Here is a 20,225-nt window from a genome sequence, read left to right on the forward strand (position 1 = left end):
TGAACAAAGCTAGTGGAGGTGATGGAATTCCAGTTGAGCTATTTCAAATCCTAAAAGATGATGCTGTGAAAGTGCTACACTCAATATGCCAGCAAATTTGGAAAACCCAGCAGTGGCCATGGGAAGGGAAAAGGTCAGTTTTCATTCCAATCCCAAAGAAAGGCAATGCCAAAGAATGTTCAAATTATCGCACCATTGTACTCATCTCACATGCTAGCAAAATAATGCTCAAAATTCTCCAAGCCAGGCTTCAACAGCACAAGAACCGTGAACTTCCAGATGTTCAAGCTAGATTTAGAAAAGGCAGAGACCAGAGATCAAGTTGCCAACATCCACTGGATCATTGAAAAAGCAAGAGAGTTCCAGAGAAACATCTACTTCTGCTTTATTGACTATGCCAAAGACTTTGACTGTGTAGAACACAACAAACTGTAGAAAATTTTTAAAGAGATGGGAATACCAGACCACCTGACCTGCCTCCTGAGAAACCTGTATGCAGATCAAGAAGCAACAGTTAGAACTGGACATGGAACAACAACTGGTTCCAAATTGGGAAAGGAGTCCGTCAAGGCTGTATATTGTCACCCTGCTTATTACATGCAGAGTACATCATGCAAAATGCCAGGCTGGATGAAGCGCAAGTTGGAATCAAGATTGCCGGGAGAAATATCAATAACCTCATATATCAGATGACATTACGTTATGGAAGAAAGTGAAGAAGAACTAAAGAGCTTCTTGATGAAAGTGAAAGGAGAGTGAAAAAGTTGGCTTAAAATTCAACATTCAGAAAACTAAGATCATGGCATCCGGTCCCATTGCTTCCTGGCAAATAGATGGAGAAACAATGGAAATAGTGAGAGACTTTATTTTCTAGGGCTCCATAAGCACTGCAGATGGTGACTGTAGCCACGAAATTAAAAGACACTTGCTCCTTGGAAGAAAAGCTATGACCAACCTAGACAGCATATTAAAAAAGCAGAGACATTACTTTACCAACAAAGGTCTGTCTAGTCAAGGCTATGGTTTTTCCAGTAGTCATGTATGGATGTGAGAGTTGGACTCTAAAGAAAGCTGAGCACTGAAGAATTGATGCTTTTGAACTGTGGTGTTGGAGAAGACTCTTGAGAGTCCCTTGGACTACAAGGAGATCCAACCAGTCAATCCTAAAGGAAATCAGTCCTGAATATTCATTAGGAGGATTGATGCTGAAGCTGAAACTCCAATACTTTGGCCACCTGATGCAAAGAACTGACTCACTGGAAAAGACCCTGATGCTGGGAAAGTTGGAGGTGGGAGGAGAAGGGGACAACAGAGAATGAGATGGTTGGATGGCATTGCTGACTCAATGGACATGAGTTTGAGTAAGCTCTGGGAGTTGGTGATAGACAGGGAAGCCTGGCATCCTGCAGTCCATGGGGGCTCAAAGAGTTGGAGACGACTGAGCTACTGAACTGAACTGAGTTTACAAATTTAGTTCTATGATCCATTTTGATTATTTTAATTCCTGTGTGATATAAAAGTTAAAGTTCTTTTCTTCCGTTTTCTCCCTGGAGACCCGGTCATAAAAAACCATTTATTGCAAGGTTTTCATTTCCCATAGAATTACATGAGCATTTTTGCTAAGTATCAATTGATACTTAGCACAAAAACACATACAATATATGTGTTAACTGATTTTTGAACTCTTGATTCTGTTTTACTCATCTATGTGTGTGCTAAGTCACTTCAGTGGTGTCTGATTCTTTGTGACCCCATGGACTGTATCCCGCCAGGCTCTTCTGTCCATGGGGATTCTCCAGGCAAGAATACTGGAGTGGGTTGCCATGCCCTCCTCCAGGGGATCTTCCAAACCCAGAAATCAAACCCATGTCTCCTGTATTGCAGGTGAATTCTTTATGGTCTGAGCCACCAGGGAGCCCAGAATAAGTCTTGAAATTAGATAGTTTAAGTCTCTAAATTTGTTTTTCTTTTTAAAATTGTAATAAATTATTGAGGTTCATGTAAACTTCACATAAGTTTTAGTATAAGCACGAAATTTTCTAACAACAACAACAGAAACTTCTGGGGCTTGTTAAAGAAATTTTTTAGTTTGAAGTACTTTTGTATTTACAGAGAAGTTATAGATAAATAGTACAGTGAGGTTTCCTTATATACCTTACCAAGTTTCTCATGATGTTATTATGATGCATTGTCAAAACTAAGAAATCAGTATTGTCAAATTCCTGTAAATTAATCTGAACTCCATACTTTATTTGGATTTCATTAGTTTTCCATGAAGGTCCTTTTTCTGTTCCAGGATCCAATCCAGAACACACCACATTCCTTTTTTTTTTTCTTATCATGTCTCCTTAGTCTCTTCTTATCTGTGATGATTTATTAGTCTTTTCTTACTTTTTATAACAGTTTTGCAGAGCATTGGTTAGGGTTTCTGTTAGAATCTCAGTCAGTTCACATTTGTCTGATTAGATGGGAATTATTTCAGGGGTGGTGGAGAAGGATAACACAGAGGTGAGTGTCCTTCTAGCAAGGAGAGCTAAGAAAGCCTTCCTCAGTGATCAATGCAAAGAAATAGAGGAAAACAACAGAATGGGAAAGACTAGAGATTTCTTTAAGAAAATTAGAGATACCAAGGGAACATTTCATGCAAAGATGGGCTTGATAAAGGACAGAAATGGTATGGACCTAACAGAAGCAGAAGATATTAAGAAGAGGTGGCAAGAATATACAGAAGAACTGTACAAAAAAGAGCTTCATGACCCAGATAATCACAATGGTGTGATCACTGACCTAGAACCAGACATCCTGGAGTGTGAAGTCAAGTGGGCCTTAGAAAGCATCACTACGAACAAAGCTAGTGGAGGTGATGAAATTCCAGTTGAGCTATTTCAAATCCTGAAAGATGATGCTGTGAAAGTGCTACACTCAATATGCCAGCAAATTTGGAAAACTCAGCAGTGGCCACAGGACTGGAAAAGGTCAGTTTTTATTCCAATCCCAAAGAAAGGCAATGCCAAAGAATGCTCAAACTACCAAACAATTGCACTCATCTCTCATACTAGTAAAGTAATGCTCAAAATTCTCCAAGCCAGGCTTCAGCAATGTGTGAACCATGAACTTCCAGATGTTCAAGCTGGATTTAGAAAAGGCAGAGGAACCAGAGATCCAATTGCCAACATCCACTGGATCATCGAAAAAGCAAGAGAGTTCCAGAAAAACATCTATTTCTGCTTTATTGACTATGCCAAAGCCTTTGACTGTGTGGATCACAATAAACTGTGGAAAATTCTGAAAGAGATAGGAATACCAGACCAGCTGACCTGCCTCTTGAGAAACCTATATGCAGGTCAGGAAGCAACAGTTAGAACTGGACATGGAACAACAGACTGGTTCCAAATAGTAAAAGGAGTACGTCAAGACTGTGTATTGTCACCCTGCTTATTTAACTTATACGCAGAATACATCATGAGAAACGCTGGGCTGGAAGAAGCACAAGCTGGAGTCAAGATTGCCGGGAGAAATATCAGTAACCTCAGATATGCAGAAGACACCACCCTTATGGCAGAAAGTGAAGAGGAACTAAAGGGCCTCTTGATGAAAGTGAAAGAGGAGAGTGAAAAAGTTGGCTTAAAGCTCAACATTCAGAAAACGAAGATCATGGCATCTGGTCCCATCACTTCATGAGAAATAGATGGGGAAACAGTGGAAACAGTGTCAGACTTTGGTTTTGGGGGCTGCAAAATCATTGCAGATGGTGACTGCAGCCATGAAATTAAAAGACGCTTACTCCTTGGAAGAAAAGTTATGACTAACCTAAATAGTATATTGAAAAGCAGAGATATTACTTTGCCAACAAAGGTCTGTCTAGTCAAGGCTATGGTTTTTCCTGTGGTCATGTATGGATGTGAGAGTTGGACTGTGAAAAAGGCTGAGCGCCAAAGAATTGATGATTTTGAACTGAGGTGTTGGAGAAGACTCTTGAGAGTCCCTTGGACTGGAAGGAGATCCAACCAGTCCATCCTAAAGGAGATTAGTCCTGGGTGTTCATTGGAAGGACTGATACTGAAGCTGAAACTCCAGTACTTTGGCCACCTCATGCGAAGAGTTGACTTATTGGAAAAGACTCTGATGCTAGGAGGGATTGGAGGCAGGAGGAGAAGGGGACGACAGAGGATGAGATGGCTGGATGGCATCACTGACTCGATGGACATGAGTTTGAGTGAACTCTGGGAGTTGGTGATGGACAGGGAGGTCTGGCGTGCTGTGATTTATGGGATTGCAGAGTCAGACACGACTGAATGACTGAACTGAACTGAGTGTCCTTCTCATTATATCAGAGTAAATACCATCCACATGTCTGATCATTGGTATGTTAACCTTGGTCCCTTGATTATGGTGTTACAGTTTACCCTTGTACAACACTGGGGTTATGGGTATAACCTTCCCCACAGTTGAAAATCCAAGTATAATTTATAGTCTGCCCTTTGTGTTTATGGTTTCTCTGTATCCATGAATGTGAATCCATGGATGATTCAACCAACCAGGAATCATGTGGTGCTATATGTATATAAATCATGTGGTGCTAGTGTGTGAGATGTATGCTAGTCAGTACATTCTTTGGCATCACCCTTCTTTGTGATTGGAATGAAAACTGACTTTTCTCAGTCCTATGGCCACTGCTGAGTTTTCCAAATTTGCTAGCATATTCAGTGCAGCACTTCAACAGTATCATCTTTTGGCATTTGAAGTAGCTTATTTGGAATTCTTTCACCTCCTCTAGCTTTGTTTGTAGCGATGCTTCCTAAGGCCCACTTGACTTTGCATTCCAGAATGTCTGGTTCTAGGTGAGTGATCATACCATCATGGTTATCTGGGTCATTAAGATATTCTTTGTACAAGTCTTCTGTGTATTCTTGCCACCTCTTCTTAATATCTTCTTCTTCTGTTAGATCCATACAGTTTCTGTCCTTTATTGAGCCCATCTTTGCATGAAATGTTTCCTCGGTATCTCTAATTTTCTTGAAGAGATCTCTAGTCTTTCCCATTCTATTTTTTCCCTCTATTTCCTTGGATTGTTCACTTAAGAAGGACTTCTTATCTCTCCTTGCCCTTCTTTGAAACTCTGAATTCAGTTGGGCATCTTTCCCTTTCTCCCTTGCCTTTAATTTCCCTTCTTTCTTCAGCTATTTGTGAAGCCTCCTCAGACAATCACTTTGCCTTCTTGCATCTAATTTTTTTGGGATGATTTTAGTCACTGCCTGCTGTCCAATGTTACAAACCTCCATCCATAGTTCCCCAGGCTTCTGTCTACCAGATCTAATCCCTTGAATCTATTCATCACTTCCACTGTCTAATCACAAGTTATTTGACTTATAATATTGTAAATCAATTATATTTCAATAAATATATAGATGAGGGGAAAAGACATGAATATATAATTCTCAAAGCCAAAAAAAGGTGTAAAGTGGCCCTTAAATGTACAGAGATGTTCAACTTCACTCATAATAAGAGAAATACAAATTGAAGCTATACCAAGGTACAATTACCCACCCATTAGGTTGACAAAAGTTCAAAAGCTTGAGTTGAAAATCCAATCTTCTTGTCCAGACTGTGAGTAAACAGACAGTTTCATATATTGTTAGTGTCCAGGCAAACAGTACAACCCTTACAGGGATATGTGACAATAATTGGGGCAGGAAGACTGGAAAGTGACCCCCACCTGCTGGTGCTCATGTCTTTTTTAATTCCCTACTTTTGAGTGTTCCTGGGACCTATGACTTGCTTCTAACCAACAGGTATCACTCCAGTAATGATGGTACATTATGAGGGGCTCCATTTAGAGCCTACTTGCTCAATTCTGCCAACGAAGTGAGTTAATGTGGATGTAGATACTTGTGCAGTGAGGCCTCCAGATGAGAACACAACCCAGCACACCTCCTGGTTACCGCTTTGTAAGACTCTACTCAGACACCTGGGCTTCCCAGGTGGCATTAGTGGCAAAGAACCCACCTGTCAATGCAGGAGACATAAAAGATGTGGGTTCAATCCCTGGGTTGGGAAGATCCTCTGGAGGGCATGGCAACCCACTCCAGTGTTCTTGCCTGGAGACTCCCATGGACAGAGGAGCCTGATGGGCTACAGTCCACAGTGTTGCACAGAGTTGAACACGACTGCAGGGACTTAGCATCTGTGCATGCACACAGATAACTCAGTAGAGCCATGCCCAGACTTCTGGCCCCTAGAAACAATGAAATAATCAATGTGGGTTTTTTTTTTCAAGCACTTAAAAAGTAATTCATTTTTCCTAAATTATAATGCCAAACCATAGCAGTCAAATAGAAAAATAAGAGTATTTGAAAATAGTGTAGCCTGAAACAAATCATAATAGTTAAAGAACTGTTAAAATTCCAAACCCTTTGATGGCAGTAGAGTAGCTAACTTTCTTGGATCTTCCCTTCTGTTTCTAGAGATGTTCAAGGCACTTTCACAAAGACTCTTATTTAATTTTCCTAAAAAGAAAAATCTATGAAGTTGAGAATAGCAATGTCATTTTGAAATTAAAATCAAATTAAGAGCAATTAAAGAATTTACCCCAAAGTGCACTGTCCTTTACATGGCATAGCCTGATTTTCAGGCCTAGTTTGTGTGATCCCTTTATGCATGATGTCTTCCAAATTTCTTGTCTGTTTATTTGGTTAGCCAGGAGGAGCTTACCCAGTCTTACATCTTTAATATATTCTCTGGCATACTAGAGTTTTGTTTACATACTAAGAATAAACCATGGAAAAAGATCAAAGGTAAATTATAGTGTTTAATAACAAAGTAAGGATCTTCTTCAAAATTAAATTATATTTTTATGGTCACACACCTTCCACCAGATTTTGAGGGTTGCAATGGTCACATACTAAATTACACCTCATGCTTTCATTTTTGTGGGTAAGTACTAAAGACCACCACATGAAAGGAAATACACATGCGATGCAAGTTTCACATCTCTGTTTTTGGTTAAATTTGCTTTTTAAAAATAACTGGTTTGCTGTAGAATAAATCATCTTTGACATTAGCTGCAGAGACTGGATTGAGGAATAATGTTTAGCATGACATTTTCTATTTATCTTATATCAGGAAGGAATTAATAATAGAATAGCAAAATCATAACTTCAAGGTTGAGACATGTTACATGCCTTTTTTCCTACCAGCCAAACATTTTGGTATATACCAGGATCTCCAGGTCATGAAAGGAATCAAGTGATGAACTTAAGTTCTGGATACAGTACTGAATTTCATCAACTAGTTGTGTATAGCATTGGAAAATTTTATGGAAGATAACTAAGCAGAAATCCTACTTTCATCTCCCAATGAAACATTTTTGAAACAGTCAAGAGATCATTCATGGGTCAAGATTACTGGCCATCATCTTATTGTAATCACCCTGCATAATCTTCCGACAGCATTTGCAATAGTTCTGTCCACAAATGCTCTATCCCATTTCCTTTTGCAAATAGCTCTATCCCATTTCAAATGCAAATAGCTCTGTCCACAAATAGGTCTATCCCATTTCCTTTATCTTCCCAAAATTGAGCATTTGACAATAAATCATCCATTTTGCCTACCTTGATATGCTCCAGCAGTTGTACATATAGTCTTATATTATGTTCAGCACAATACTAAGCACTCTGGGTGATTAAAAAAACTCCTATAGGATGTGTTTCTATCCTTTAAAGACTGTGCAAGCCAGGAAACCAGTGCCTACATAAATGAGACACTTGCTGAACAATCTGGCCATTATAAAACTCAGTACCAAGTGCAAAGCCAGACAAAGCCATTGTGGTTCACTAGGGATGGGTGGGTGAGTGCAGAAAGGGTGTAGAGTCTCTTCCTTGAGATCTGGGTTAGAACCAGTGTGCTTCTCAAAGTGTGGTTGCAAGACCAGCAGTATCAGCATCTGTTGAATTAGAAACTCTGGAGTGAGGTCCACCATCTGCAGTTTATCTAACACTCTAGATGATTTTTTTTTCTAATTTTATTTTATTTTTAAACTTTACATAATTGTATTAGTTTTGCCAAATATGAAAATGAATCCGCCACAAGTACAGCTAGAGTTGGAGAATCTCTGCTATACATTATAAAGAGTAGGTGCTGTTTTATTCGTATGATTCTGTATCCTTCTGATTATCACTCTTGACAAGAAGTACAAAGAATAAGAAGAAATTAAATTTTCAAATAATTGTGGAACTTCATTACTGATACACGTTGCTGATGGTGACTTTTTTTTTTTTAAATGCCTCTTAATCAGAGTAACATATTAAAATGGAGTTAATGATCAAAATAATGAAAGGGGAAGTCTTTACCAACCAAAGTGGTCATGTAATCCCAAATTAGTTGTTCCCACTGTTGGACAAACCTGTATTCAAGACAAGAAGCAAAGTTAGAACTGGACATGAAACAATGGACTGGTTCAAAATTGGGAAAGGAGTACGTCAAGGCTGTATATTGTCACCCTGCTTATTTAACTTATTTTCAGAGTACATCATGCAAACTGCTGGGCTGGATGAATCATAAACTGGAATTAAGATTGTTGGGAGAAATATCAATAACCTCAGATATGCAGATGACACCACTGTTATGTCAGAAGACGAAGAGGAACCAAAGAGCCTCTTGATGAATGTGAAAGAGGAGAGTGAAAAGCTGTCTTAAAACTCAGCATTCAAAAAACTAAGATCATGGCATCTGATCCCATCACTTCATGGCAAATAGATGGCGAAAAAGTGTGAACAGTGACAGATTTTATTTTCCTGGGCTCCAAAATCACTGCACATGATAACTGCAGCTAGTAAATTAAAAGACACTTGTTCCTTGAAAGAAAAGTGCTAAAAAGCAGAGATATTACTTTGCCAACAATGGCCCATCTAGTCAAATCTATGGTTTTTCAGCAGCCATGTAAGGATGCAAGAGTTGGACCGTAAGGTGGCTGAGCACTGAGGAATTCATGCTTTTGAACTGTGGTGCTGGAGAAGACTCTTGACTGTCTCTTGGACTGCAAGGAGATCAAACCAGTTAATTCTAAAGGAAATCAACCCTGAATATTCATTAAAAGGACTGATGCTGAAGCTGAAGCTCCAATACTTTGGCCACCTGATGGGAAGAGCCTACTCTTTGGAAAAGACCCTGATGCTGGGAAAGATTGAAGGCAGGAGGAGAGGGGATGACAGAGGATCAGATGGTTGGATGGCATCACTGACTCAGTGAATACGTTGTTGTTATTGTTCACTCAGTTGTCTTTGACTCTTTGCGACCCCATGGACTGCAGCACGCCAGGCTTCCCTGTCCTTCACCATCTCCCAGAGTTTGCTCAGACTCGTGTCCATTGAGTCAGTGATGCCATCCAACCATCTCATTCTCCGTTGTCTCCTTCTTCTCCTGCCTTCAATTTTCCCCTGCATCAGGGTCTTTTCCATTGAGTCAACTCTTCCTATCAGGTGGCCAAAGTATTGGAGTTTCAGCTTCTCTGGGAGATGGTGAAGTACCGGGAAATCTGGCGTACTACAGTCCATGGAGTTGCAAAGAGTTGGACATGACTGAGCAACTGAACAACGGTTGGACAACTCTCTTGCCCCCTTTAATTTATATACAGATGATCTAAACTATGGATTTGCTTTAGTATGACAATCACATATGATAATACCTGGAGGTGGTGGAAGTTACCTAATGACTCACAAGTCTGCCATGGTTCTCAAATCATCAGAATTAGCTGTTCACATAAATTGCTGGGCCCTACCATCCAGAATCTCTGACTCAGTGGGTTTGTAGCAGGGCCTGAAATTTTGCATTTTGGAGAAGTTCCCAAGTGAGGTGAAGCTGATCTGGCTTGAGTAGGGACCATCCTTGAGAACCACTGACATGGATGGTTCCTCCTGCCATGATCAAACTGGGTCCTGCTGCTCAACTTTTACAAAATCAATACTCGCAAATGTTGGTGAAGAGGAAAGTCGCCTTTAATCAGAATGCCAGCTGTCCAGGGAGAAGGTGAACTTGTGTCTCCCAGAAACATCTCTGAAGATTCTGCTCAGCCATGAAAGCTTTCAAAAGAAGTAGGAAGCCATATCAGTTGATCAATGGGATGGGGGTCAGAGTCCTTGCCGTTTCCCCTGCGTGCCAGCTTGAGTGCAGGCTTGTCAACTCCTCATAATCTTTCTTTAGATCTTGTCTGGTTCCCACAGTTTGTTTGGAAGATTACTGAACCAGAAGCTGGGGAAGGTATCTGATCATCTGTCAAATGCTTATTCTTCACTTCTATTATACTTCTTTTATCTCCAGAAAGAATCAAAAAGTTAGGCAAAATATTGTGTAATCCAAAGATCTGAAAAGTGTATCAGGACTGGAGATAAGTAGACCAAAGGGTTCCTGGTTTAAGGTTAGTGTCAAGACAAAGGGATATCTTGCTGAGAGCTCTTTCCTGCAAAGAGCTTTTTCCTGCCCAAAGCTGCAGTACTGATCCTCCAGTGTCAGAACTTGACATAGTTCTTTTCTCTAATTTTTCAGGCTTTTGAACTTGTTGCTTTTGTGAATCTGACAGCCATTTTTGTTTCTCTTTGGTATTTTTATAAACTTTTCTGTAGAAATGTTGGGTTGGTAGGACCTCCCTGACCTCTAGTTTGGTTAATTTATAGGAAAACATTATCTTTTGCCCCCTTCTATTCTCAACTGTCATCTAGTGTTTGTAAATAAAACTGGAATAGATGAAATATTTGGCTTTAGTTGTAACTGTGCTAATGAAATGCAAGAATTCATAAAAGTGGGAGAAGCAGTGTTTATATAATGTGATATGGTTGGATTTTTTTCTAAGGGTGATTGTGTTAGCCACGTGTTATTGATTCTTCCTCTGTGGTTCATTTTTTACAATTTGGGGAGTTCATTAGGATACGAAGCTATGAAAAATGGTGTTGACACGTGCTTTAATACATGTATTCTGAGACTTCCCCCCTGCCACCTTTTAAACTTACCTACCCGGACTCAGATATGTGAGTTATTTACAAGAAAAATATTTTCATTTTGGTTCTACTTTCTCTTTTGCTCTCATGTCCAGTGAAATGTACTCTCTGGTACAATTCACATGTGGCATAATTGTTTGCTGAGAACTTTGCTTGTTAAGACATAATACTTTGCCAAACAGACATACAACCTCATGGCTTTTTATGACCAATAGTTTTAAGAAGCCTAAAACATCTATTTCAAGGGACTTTTCCCAACTGCCCTGTATTTTTTGTCCAGACAGTTTAATGGCCATTTTGATCTGTGGATATTATACCCTTTCGAATTAAATTCAGCTAAGACTTATTTTTTAGTAAGCATAATGTCATGATATGTTTTTGCATGTTAGCAATGGATTCATTTGGGAAAAACTTAGAGCATGCCAGAAAGTGGATGTAAAATAAGATGCATAAATAATTTGAGCAGAATAATTTAAAGATATATAACTGAAAACTATTATAATTTTAACAGCTACCTAAAATACACATTATATATGTTTATTTTAAATTAATACCAGATTAAAGTGCTGAATAATTTCAAGTAATAACCTATAGTAACTACATTCTTAATGAAAGTTTGTTTTGATTTTAAAATGCAACTCTTGAGGGGTAAGGTCACATATCCAACAGGGTGATCAATTTTAAAGTAAAAGTAAAACTATGAAAAGGACTCATGTAAATATAAGTGACATTTACTTTGAAGACAGAATCACCCTGTTCTCATAAGAATGAGTATATGTGTATCCCAGTTATCTTATGACTACTCAATTATCTTCTGTCATATATAGGTTTGATGTTTATACAGTCACCTTATGGATTTCAGAATGAGTTATTTGATGTCAGGAAAAGTTGACATCAATAATCCAGACAACAAGGACCTATTGTATAGCACAAGGAACTATATTCAATATCTTGTAATAAACTATAATGAAGAAAAACCTCAAAAACTATATATATATATATATATATATATATATATATAAAACACAGAAGAAAACCTCAAAAACTATATACACACACACACACACACACATATATGTGTATGTATGCCTGCATATGTACGTGTGATTGAATCACTTTGCTGTATACCTGAAACTAATACAGCTTTGTAAATTAACTATACTTGAAATTTTTTTAAATGAGGAAAGAAATCCAGAGGGAATTTTAATTTTTTGTATCTAATGTGCTTTAGTGTATATGTGCTGTGTGCTTAGTCTCTCAGTCGTGTCCAACTCTTGGCAACCCCGTGGACTGTAGCCCGCCAGTCTACTCTGTCCATGGGGATTCCCCAGGCCAGAATACTGGAGTGGGTTGTCATGCCCTCTTCCAGAGGATCTTCCCAACCCAGAGATCGAACCCAGGTCTCCCGCATTACAGGTGGATTCTTTACCAACTGAGCCCCTGGGGAAGCTGGTAATGTTGCATACATGTAATGTTGCATATTACTATTTTAGTGAGCATACCGGCAAATGGCATTCTCTGTTTCTTTTTATCATTAAAAGGGAGAAGCAGGACCTCCAGGTGCTCCGGGGCAGGATGGATCTCGAGGAGAACCTGTGAGTACCTTCTGGATTCAGTTCTAAAGGATGATGTTCTTCATCCATCATGAAATCCTTTGACTATTTAAGTTCTCCTCTTCTCCTCCCAGATGTATAGGAACTGTGGAATGCTGTAAAGTATTAAAATAGTCAACCTTCTTTTACAAACTGGGTAAGGTTTTGCTAACAGGAAATTTATGTACTGAATGAATCTGTATCACAAAAATGACAAGCAGGTGCTTGACATGACAAGGAATCACGGCGGTGGATAGTGAAGGTATTTAGGTTTAACCTCTCCTCCTAAACCAGCAGATAGAAAGCTGGGGGTTACAGAGTGGGACTTCATCCCCTCCTCTGCCCATGCCATCAGTTCAGAGAAGGAAGGAAAGATCACTTCGTCCTTTTTCTCTGACTCCTCTGTCCTTCCTGCTGACTGGTGGGAAGGAAGCAAGGTTTGCTGCACCAGATGTACTCTGTTGGGAAAGCAATTAGAAGATTAAATATCTAAAGTTTGCCCATGTTTTCTGGATATAATTCTTCTGGTCTGTATTCTCTTCCAATTAAGAGTGTATAGCATTATGTTTTTCTCTTATTTTGCCAGTCACTGAAACTTTGGTTTTTAGAAATATATCCCATGAAGATTGATCTTTACCAAAGATCAGATATTTTTTCATGTGTGAAAAAGCTTTGAAAAACAGGAAAAAAATTGTATTAGATTTTGTGATGCAAAGAAATGAAGACTCCTCTGTTGTGTGTGATCTGGTTTTAAGTATTTGTGATGAAGATATTTGGCCCCTCTAAAAGGAATGTGTTCACTCTATTTGTTCTATAAATGTGGCAGCCAAGAAGATTAGTGGTGCTTAAGTAGGAAGGACAGAGAGCTTATATAAACGCTTTAAAGCTAATTAAACACAGCTTGTAGAAGCAGGATGGTGATTCATCCCTGCAAACATTGATAAATGTGAACATTAACTCTTACAATTAAAATTGAGGATAAAGGATGTATTTTACTGGGAAATGATATTTCTTTAAAGTACAACTGCATGCACAGGCCTGTTCTTTGAAACTTAAAGGCTGGTATTGATCAATCCTAAGAGTACTTTATTTATTTATTTATTTTTAAATTTATTTATTTTAATTGGAGGCTAATTACTTTACAATATTGTATTGGTTTTGCCATATGTTGACATGAATCTGCCACGGGTGTACATGTGTTCCCCACCCTGAACCCCCCCCTCCCACCTCCCTCCCCATCCCATCCCTCTGGGTCATCTCAGTGCACCAGCCCCGAGCACCCTGTATCATGCATCAAACCTGGACTGGCGATTCATTTCACATAAGAGTACTTTAGTCCTAAGGGTAATTTACTTTCTGAGTGGCAAATGATTCTCAGTTAACTTCAATCCAGGTAACAAACTCAGTTCTACCGCTTGCTGGATTTATTAGCATTTGTTTCAACCGTGTATCACTGTGTTTAAGAATTATAATCTTTTGGTCATTCATTCAATAAGCATCTACTGTCTGCTTTGTGCCAGACATTATATTAATTGAGGAGGAAATGAAGATGAATTTGTCATGGTTGTGCCCTCAAGGAGTCAGATGTACCAATAAGCAAAAACATTGTATAAAATGTTCTGGAGTGAGATGCAAGGTGGGGATGGAGGAGGATTGCAAAGTTGGCAGAGATGTATATGATACTAAATGGGACATCACTGAAAAGGATGTATTCTTATTTTAATAACCATTTATTGAGATATGATTCACATACTACTGTATAAAATTTATCTATTTAAAGAGTAAACAAGATGCTCTCTTGGCCAAATTCTGGAGGAGGAATAAGAGTTGTCTAGTTGTTTGGCCAGGAGAAGGCAATGGCACCCCACTCCAGTACTGTTGCCTGGAAAATCCCATGGATGGAGGAGCCTGGTAGGCTGCAATCCATGGGGTTGCTAAGAGTTGGACACGACTGAGCGACTTCACATTCACTTTCCACTTTCATGCATTGGAGAAGGAAATGGCAACCCACTCCAGTGTTCTTGCCTGGAGAATCCCATGGACGGAGAAGTCTGGTTGGCTGCAGTCCATGGGGTCCCACAGAGTCAGACATGACTGAAGCGACTTAGCAGCAGTTGTTTGGCCTCCTAAGGCAGCAACCTGTAACATGTTCCAAAACGTGAGAAAACTGGCATTAGTTGACTGCTTAGAACAGATGGAGGGCATGGGATAGAAATAATAAATGAGGTTGCAGGGGTAGGTAGAGGCCAAATTAAAACGTGTCTTGTATGTCTGTGCTATTTGGACTTGAATCTGAGAGTTGTCAGGGTTCTAAGGAGGGAAGCAAGGTGTTCAGTGACATTTTAGGAATGTCACTCCAACAGCAGAAATAAGAATGGGAAATGGGCTGAGGCGGAGGGCAGAGCATGGCAGGAGGCCAGCTGAGCCCTACAGCCCCACCTCCCACTGAAGCAGGGACATTCAGAGTCAGGAAGAGGACAGGGCATCTACTTTGAAATGAAACTCAGATATGCAGATGACACCACCTTTATGGCAGAAAGTGAAGAGGAACTAAAAAGCCTCTTGATGAAAGGGAAAGTGGAGAGTGAAAAAGTTGGCTGAAAGCTCAACATTCAGAAAACAAAGATCATGGCATACGGTCCCATCACTTCATGGGAAATAGATGGGGAAACAGTGGAAACAGTGTCAGACTTAATTTTTTGGGCTCCAGAATCACTGCAGATGGTGACTGCAGCCATGAAATTAAAAGACGCTTACTCCTTGGAAGGAAAGTTATGACCAACCTAGATAGCATATTGAAAAGCAGAGACATTACTTTGCCAACAAAGGTCTGGCTAGTCAAGGCTATGGTTTTTCCAGTGGTCATGTATGGATGTGAGAGTTGGACTGTGAAGAAGGCTGAGCACCAAAGAATTGATGCTTTTGAACTGTGGTGTTGGAGAAGACTCTTGAGAGTCCCTTAGACTGCAAGGAGATCCAACCAGTCCATTCTGAAGGAGATCAGCCCTGGGATTTCTTTGGAAGGAATGATGCTAAAGCTGAAACTCCAGTACTTCGGCCACCTGATGCGAAGAGTTGACTCACTGGAAAATACTCTGATGCTGGGAGGGATTGGGGGCAGGAGGAGAAGGGGACAACAGAGGATGAGATGGCTGGATGGCATCACTGACTCAATGGGCGTGGAGTCTCAGTGAACTCCAGGAGTTGGTGATGGACAGGGAGGCCTGGCGTGCTGCGATTCATGGGGTCGCAAAGAGTTGGACACGACTGAGTGACTGAACTGAACTGAAAAAGCAACAACAATGCCCAGGGGTCAATTGGATGTGAGCAATATGAAAAAGGATGGTTCTCAAAGTCTTACCTCACAGATGGAGGTGCAGGAAGACCAAGCAATGAACAGGAAGTAGAGTCAAGAAGAATTTATTTCAGCTGGGGAGGTGATCCTATGATATTTTCAAATGGGACAGTAGCAAAGCCATTTAAAGAAGAGGCCCATGATTTGCATAATTAGTATAGATATAGAAAATGGGGACTAATGTAGTTCCAATAAGAAAAAGTAGGTCAAATTCAAGACAGTTTTAGAAGACTTTCTATAAATCTACTAGGTAGATTTCTAGAATTTCTAAGAATCTACTAGGTATAGTAGACTGAAAAGTGTTCCCCGCCAGGGTATCAGATCTTAATAACTAAAACATGTAAATGTTATTGTTTCTGAAAACAGGGTCTTTGTAGGTGTGATTAGGATCTTTGATGTGGGCTATCCTGGCTTATCTGAAGGGAAGCAGATCTAATCAGTCAAGAGCAGAACTGAAGTTTCTCAAGGGAGACAGTGATATTGGAGTGATGGGGCCGCAAACCAAGGGATGCTGGCAAGAAGGCAGAAAAGGCAAGGGATGGCCTCCCCTGGAGCCTCTGGGGGAGTGCAGACTTCCAGCCTCTAGAGCTGTGAGAAAATAGCATTCTGTCGCTTTCAGCTACTAAGTTTATGGTAAATTTTTATAGCAGCCTTGGGAGATGAGTACACTAGTCTAATCTTTAACCACCATTTATGTAACAGATCTATGTAAAAAGCCCGTACTGATACACACTAAACTCTTCATAGCACATGTGTTGATTAAAAATATTTGGGTTCAAAGCAAGTAGATAAACAGGTTTAAATGACAATTTGGTTAAAAGCAAAGCTCTTCAATCATTAGAATTTTCTGATTCATCAATTTTGTTAACCTCTCATGTGTTTTGGAAAACTTCTTTTGTTCACTTCATATTTTTCTACATTTTTGCATTATTTTGTTTAGTAACTTTCATCCCATCTGTCTGCTCTGTACTATTCATCATATTGCAAAATTGGAATAACTTAAATGTCTGATACATTATTATGTATGTAAACAATAGTATAAAAATATAATATTCTATGTTTACATAAAATATAATGGTTTCCCTGGTAGCTCAGCTGGTAAAGAATCTGCTTGCAATGCAGGAGACCCTGGTTCGATTCCTAGGTTGGGGTGGTCTGCTGGAGAAGGTATAGGATACCCACTCAAGTATTCTTGGGCTTCCCTGGTGGCTTAGCTGGTAAAGAATCCGCCTACAAAGTGGAAGACCTGGGTTTGATCCTTGGGTTGGGAAGATCCCTTGGAATATAATAAAGTCTGATACTTTATTATGTATATAAACCATAGTATAAAAATATAATATTCTGTGTTTATATAAAATATCATACTCTCTGAATATGTATGCATAAGGAAGAGTCTACATGACAAAAGTTTGGTTTAATCACGTTTTGGTTACTCTGCTTTTTTTTCCTCCCCAGTTTGCATTTTGATGCCTGCTTTTTGTGTGTCTGTGTTTATTTTCTCCTGTGAGCATGCTATGGTTATTGTAATACATTATAAAAATATAAGGCCTGGCTTTTGCGTGTTTTGCAGTGTTTCTTGGGTTTTCAAACATATTAAGTTTGTCAGGTTGTATTTCCATTTTTGTGCCAAAGAATGGCACAAAATCAGATTGCTTCAAGGAATTCTCAGTTGTTGGAAATGTGTTTTCTTAACTTCTTACTAAATCACTCTGAATTTACCTTGTGCAGTTAGGTGGATGGGGAGACAGGGCAGTAAGGGAACAGCATCATGCCAAATTTACTTGTAGTTGACACAATAACTGTGCACATTCATTTTTGACAAATTATCATGTCAGTCAGCTACTTGGCTTTTGCCGGGGGTTGGTGACCAAGTTATCTGAACTGTCATCGTTTTCCCCGCTATTCATCATAGCTGTTCTGTGCTGGTTGGAGCCCAGCAATGTCTTGTGTTTATCATAGCTTTTCCTCTCAAGTGTCTGATCCATCACATCCTTAGTTCTCTGATCACCAGCCCACCCACTGTGCTCAGGGTGCAATGGCTCTTGGTGAGGACTTGCAGGCAGGACTTGGGTTCCACTCTTTGAGCTAAGATCTCTGGAGCCCCACGAGGATGAAGGAAAGGATGCCACACACACTTCCTGAATCTATGGAGGTGAGCACATCTTTCTTTGTTAAGGATGCCTCAAGTCATTTTATTTTGCACACACTTGCCGTATCATTTTTCCAGAGATGCAGATGTGGGGATCATTGTATTGTATTTGAGGACATTGACTCATAGAGGCTTTTGTTTCATTTCCTCATACCTTTTGAATTCTCGCTAAACCACATCTTATGCTTCTCTTTGTAGTGTGTGTTAACTGCTGAGGTGGTCCAAATTATCGTTTACTTAAGAGACAAGTAGGTTTTTTGTTTCCTCACCTTTTCTGTGGTGCGATTATTTGACATGCCATTTTATGCACAGAGGTCAGGGGCAGAAAATCCTTGAGGGAAGTTAATGTTGAATTGCTATCGTGTTTCCCACATGGAATAATCCACTTTATTATATACTAGCAATGTGGGCGTGTCTTTATTTGCTCACTTGGCTTTATTTTTTATGTAAAGGAGAAAGGTAAGAGGAAACAAAAACCCCACTAGTTTTGATGTTGCTCTTATTTGATTTGCAATTGTATGGCAAGCTTTTTACAGTCAGTACATATTTGTAAGGTTTTTTTTTTTCCTCGCACTCCTCTTTCAGGAACCAGGAGTGGCACCTCCTTGGTATGTGTTGAGTGAAACAACCTTTTAAACCTGATATCTGCTGTTAAGAATTTCACAAGGCACTTAGGGTGAAGGCAACTCACATTTAACAACTGAGAACATTTTGAAAATTCAATTGTCTTTATTATTGTAATAGTGCTAGTTCCAGGGTTTGTTTTAAAACCTGATTGAGAATAACTCTTAGAGTGCATTTTGAATTAAAACACATAAACATCCCATTGGTCTACAGGTTTTAATACATTTGTAACCAGTATATGCAACTTTTTGGTCTCCCAAAGAATGATGTTTGGCATTGTCATGACTGCAAAAATATCCTTTAATCTTAAAAGCAAGCGTTGGCCTGTTATCTACAAATTAGTTCATCAAGTCCCACTAGGTTTACTTATGAATGTGTTTCTTTCCTATTACAAATGATTCCACTGATATAGTAAAATCTGACCACCATCGAAGAACTTTATAAAACAACACTGTGGATTTTAAATTTAGAAGCTCTGTGAATTATGGTACTGATTATGTTTCTTACTGATGTTTTGAAGAAATCTTTTAAAATCATTGTTAGACTGTTCGTAAGCATTTAAGAATTCTTTATTAGAATCTTCTTCTTGATTCATTTCTTTAATTTGAAAGAGGCGTTCTTGAATCCTGAAGTGACAAGATGAATAAATTCAGTTGAATGTATGAAAGGATGCATGATTTATTCTCAGAAGAGGGGACAAATTCTTTGAGTTGATGGAATGTCTTCGTTGCTTCCAGGGGGCTCTGTGTTTCTGCTGGTGTGGGGATTGATGACACTCATCTCTGTTTTGAAGAGAGTGGTTGAAAGGAAACTGGCACTACAATTGGTATAGGATATTGAGTCTGGATTTCAAGGCTTTTAAGATTTTGGCTTTAAAATTATCTTCTGCAGTCATAATGGGACCAAGGGAGGTTTTGTATACTTTCATTAAAAACTTTTGCTATAAGGTTCTTATATGATACCCTTGAATTAGTCCAAATAAGTTCTTTTTTCAAGGCATGAAAATACATAATTAACAAAACAGTGTTGTTCAAGACAAGGGCATATTTTATTGTAATTCTCGGTTCATGATCTACCTAGATGGGTATGTTAGCAGATGAAATAAGGAAATTTCACATTCTTTCTACTTTCATAGGTATGGTAGCTATATTTTTTTTGTATGAGCTGATGGAATGCATCTTTTGGTAACTAGATCATTTCATTTTAAAGATCTCTTTCTTGGTTTCCATTTTTTTAAAAAGATTTCGAAATGCTTGAGTGTGTATCACACTGAAAACTGAATCAAATGTTTCAATGCCTTGAGAGTTGACACGAGAATGTCATTGATATTCTAGGTATGTTTAAGGGAGGTGAAAAAATAGATGGGGAATTTCTGAAAAAGCACTTGAAAATTTTTGCTTATATCAAAAATACATTTTTATTTTTGAGAATCAGAAAAGAAGCTAATAATTAGTTAACTGATTGCTAATAGTTCTAGGTACTTAGTTTATAAAATGACTTTTGTAACTTTTAATACT

The 20,225-nt window shown here is 39.0% G+C and overlaps 1 protein-coding gene across 2 annotated transcripts in view; it reads left to right on the forward strand.

Annotated features, from left to right (window-relative positions):
- COL21A1 (collagen type XXI alpha 1 chain) overlaps positions 1–20,225 on the forward strand; it is a 233,946-nt gene that overhangs the window by 171,488 nt on the left and 42,233 nt on the right. For both annotated transcript variants that reach the window (XM_027524052.1, XM_027524053.1), the window contains one exon: positions 12,530–12,583. In XM_027524052.1, the coding sequence (XP_027379853.1) occupies positions 12,530–12,583 (54 nt within the window). The remainder of the gene's footprint in view (positions 1–12,529; positions 12,584–20,225) is intronic.

Source organism: Bos indicus x Bos taurus, chromosome 23, assembly GCF_003369695.1.
Source record: "Bos indicus x Bos taurus breed Angus x Brahman F1 hybrid chromosome 23, Bos_hybrid_MaternalHap_v2.0, whole genome shotgun sequence".
Lineage (NCBI taxonomy): Eukaryota > Metazoa > Chordata > Mammalia > Artiodactyla > Bovidae > Bos > Bos indicus x Bos taurus.